This window comes from Cucumis sativus, chromosome 3 (assembly GCF_000004075.3).
Source record: "Cucumis sativus cultivar 9930 chromosome 3, Cucumber_9930_V3, whole genome shotgun sequence".
NCBI lineage: Eukaryota > Viridiplantae > Streptophyta > Magnoliopsida > Cucurbitales > Cucurbitaceae > Cucumis > Cucumis sativus.
The window spans coordinates 33,736,200-33,739,323 of NC_026657.2; the positions used below are offsets into that span (position 1 = coordinate 33,736,200).

Here is a 3,124-nt window from a genome sequence, read left to right on the forward strand (position 1 = left end):
GTCCATGCAACTGTTATCAGATGGGGCTATCCGTTCAAATACCTTCTTTTATTGGTTCATCTTAGATGAGATGGATGGCTGAGATTTAGTTAAAAGTTTTCTTGTTTTCTTGATGCATCTCTCCTTATTACCCATCAAGATTTGCTAATTTTTGTATGTAATCTTTCAATACTGAAATTATACTGTAAATTTTTAGCGAATTTTTGTTTCACAAAATTTCAAATGAGTTTTCCAATTATCAAAATAGAATTTTCAAATAGATTCATTATTTTAAAATTTTGGTATATATCAAATTTTGCAGAGAAGATAATAGAATTTTCAAATTAATGCAACGTTTTAAAATTTTGATATAGATCAAATTTTGGAGATAAGATTTGAGATATATAAAGAATTTCGGTGTCGAGGGTGCCTAAGATTTTAATGAAAAAGCTCAGATATATAGAATTTCAGTGATAAAGTTCAAATATATAATGTGTTATTTTGTCCATCCAGATTCACATCATTTTCTGCCAATTCTATACCAAAACAAAACCCTTATATAGAATATTGTAAATCTTATTTAGAATTTATATTTACACAAATTTTAAATTGATTTAGTGATTATCTAAATTAATAATTTCTCAGTTATCTTATGGTGTTAAAGATTTGAAAAGATTATGGTAAGAAACATTTGAATTTTTTTACCCTAAACCTATTTCGTATGGGAAAATCTGCCGTAGAAGAAGACCCAAATGATGAAAAAATAATAAATCTTTTAACTAAATCTCAGGTACCGGAGCTGAACGAATGTTTATAAGTGTGCTTAGTTTGTTTGCTCATATTTCTCACCATTCTCCAAAATTTTCTTGTTTAAATTCTAATGGCGTCTCTCGGAACTCTTCCCGAAGAAGTGATGATCGAGATTCTCTCTCAACTTCCACCGGAATCTCTCCTTCGTTTCAAGTGCGTTAACAAATCCTGGAATGCACTGATCAATGACTCTAAATTCGGATCAAAACACTATTCCAATTCTCGTCGGCGCAAACACGTTTTTCTCTGGTGTCCTCGCATTGACACAGAGGTAAATACCTTTTCCTTCCTGGAATTACCCCTCTCACTGAATTCATCAGTGTCCTTTTTCGATATAGATTTCCCATTAAACGAGTATTTTCGATGGGTAGAAATTATTGGCCATTCTCACGGCTTAATTTGTCTCACTGTTCGTCATTGGGACATTTTTCTCTGGAATCCCTTGACCAGAGAGTTTCGTAAACTTCCGCCGTCGATTATTCTCCATCCTTCTGACATGTACAGTTCTTTTACAAGGGCCGTTGGATTTGGGTATGATTCAAAATCTATGGATTTTAAAGTGGTTAGGTTTATGGGTTTTACAGAAGAACCTGAATTGTATTACTGTTCCAGAGTGGAAATTTATGAATTGAGCAAAGATAGATGGAGAGAAATTGAGAGCCCTTTTCTTGGGCATAGATTTTGGAAGCCTTGTTTTAATATGTGTCACGAAGGAATGTGTTCCTGGTGTGGGCTTAGTGAAGAAGGTACCGAGATTCTAGAGACATTCGACATCAGCGATGAGGTTTTCGGTCAAATTCAGTTACCTGATGATTTTGATGTGATGGATAAGTGTTTAGGGGTTTTTAATGGATCCATTGTTCTGTTTCCTTGTCCATATAAAGGATACGATAGAATGTTCAACTTGTGGGAGATGAAGAAAGATGAATTCGGTGAGGTTTCATGGTCAAAGAAGTTATTGACAATTGGATCTGTTTTCGAAATTGAGAAGGCATGGTGGATTGTGAACTCCGATGAACTTTTTTTGGAGGTCAACCAAGGACGATTAATTTTGTACAATGATACTAAAAGTCAACGCTTGAAGCTTTCAGATAGTTGTTTTGCTACTGTTTTTGTTAAGAGTTTGGTATCGGTGAAGGGAGGAAATAACATTACTTATGAATTTTGAATTGATGTCTTAGCTTTTACACAAAGATCACTCGATACTTAATTCTTTAAAATTTCTTAAAGCAAGGTTTGTTGTTTACTTTGTCAATATTGATAGTTCTCATGGTCTTTGTGAGTGATATATATATAAGGAATTATTTCTATCGCCACGAGGAATGACAAATATTTTTATTGGTACAGAATATTTTGAATGGTTCAACATTTATTTTTGTGTGTGTTCATGGGTTTGTCTGTGGAAATCAAACACCAAAGTCTGAAATCCATTTTTAAGCTGAGGTAGGTAGGATTCTTATTGTAGTAACACGTTTAATGAATTCCAATTGTTGAAGAAAGGAAAAGAAAATGAAAATACCATTAAAAGAACAAAGAAAACACACTCAAAAAATAATTGAAAGAATATTGACGAGTTTGGGCAGATAAGAAAGTGGAAAACTAGTAAGGGAATCGGGGAAGAGAAGTCTCAAAAGAAGATTAATAATAATAAGCCAAAACCTTCAAAATGATAACCAAAGTGGATCTTCAAATGCAACCAAAGTGAAAGTTGACGAGTGGTTCGGTGGATCATTTTGCTAATTTCGCATATTGATGATGTAAGATGAAGGGGAAAAAAACGTTAGTTTTAAAAACGTGAAACCAAAGTTCGTTTGCATACTCATGAAAAGGTACAAAATAACCTAATTTATTAGTATTAAAGTTGGACACTAGAAGACAAATAATAGGCTTGATATTGATAATTTTTGATTTAGGGGTATTTATACATGATTAACTGATAACTAACAAATTATCTTTTAAGCTAAACTATTAGAATAACAACTTATTTCATCTAATATCCTCTCAAGTTGGATGATCAACCATCCCCATCTTGAATAGGATAGAGAAATAGGGAGGAGAAGGTGTTCATGTGGTTTTGTGATGATATCACACCTAGGTTGAGAGTTAAATGTTATTGGTATTCAACACAACAAGTTAATCCTCTCGAATGAAGTGGTAGTCAAGTTCAATATGTTTGGTTCTTTCATGAAAATTTGAATTGTTTGTAAGTTCGATGGTGACTTCATTATCACATATATAAGATGGAAGGTTATACAAATGGGTATGCATACAGAGATCATGAATTAGGGAATTTAACCACACATGTTCAGTACAAGTGGTTGAGGCAAGCAATCTA

The 3,124-nt window shown here is 33.1% G+C and overlaps 1 protein-coding gene across 1 annotated transcript; it reads left to right on the forward strand.

Annotated features, from left to right (window-relative positions):
• Nucleotides 1-836: 836 nt before the first annotated feature.
• LOC105435134 (F-box/kelch-repeat protein At3g06240-like) lies at nt 837-2,035 on the forward strand. The gene has a single exon (XM_011654562.2). The coding sequence runs from the start codon at nt 860-862 to the stop codon at nt 1,955-1,957; it is 1,098 nt and encodes a 365-aa protein (XP_011652864.1). The 5' UTR covers nt 837-859; the 3' UTR covers nt 1,958-2,035.
• Nucleotides 2,036-3,124: the final 1,089 nt, after the last annotated feature.

What these genes read in the sequence shown, in the direction of transcription:
- LOC105435134 (XM_011654562.2), top strand. Translation starts at nt 860, where the DNA reads ATGGCGTCTCTCGGAACTCTTCCCGAAGAAGTGATGATCGAGATTCTC.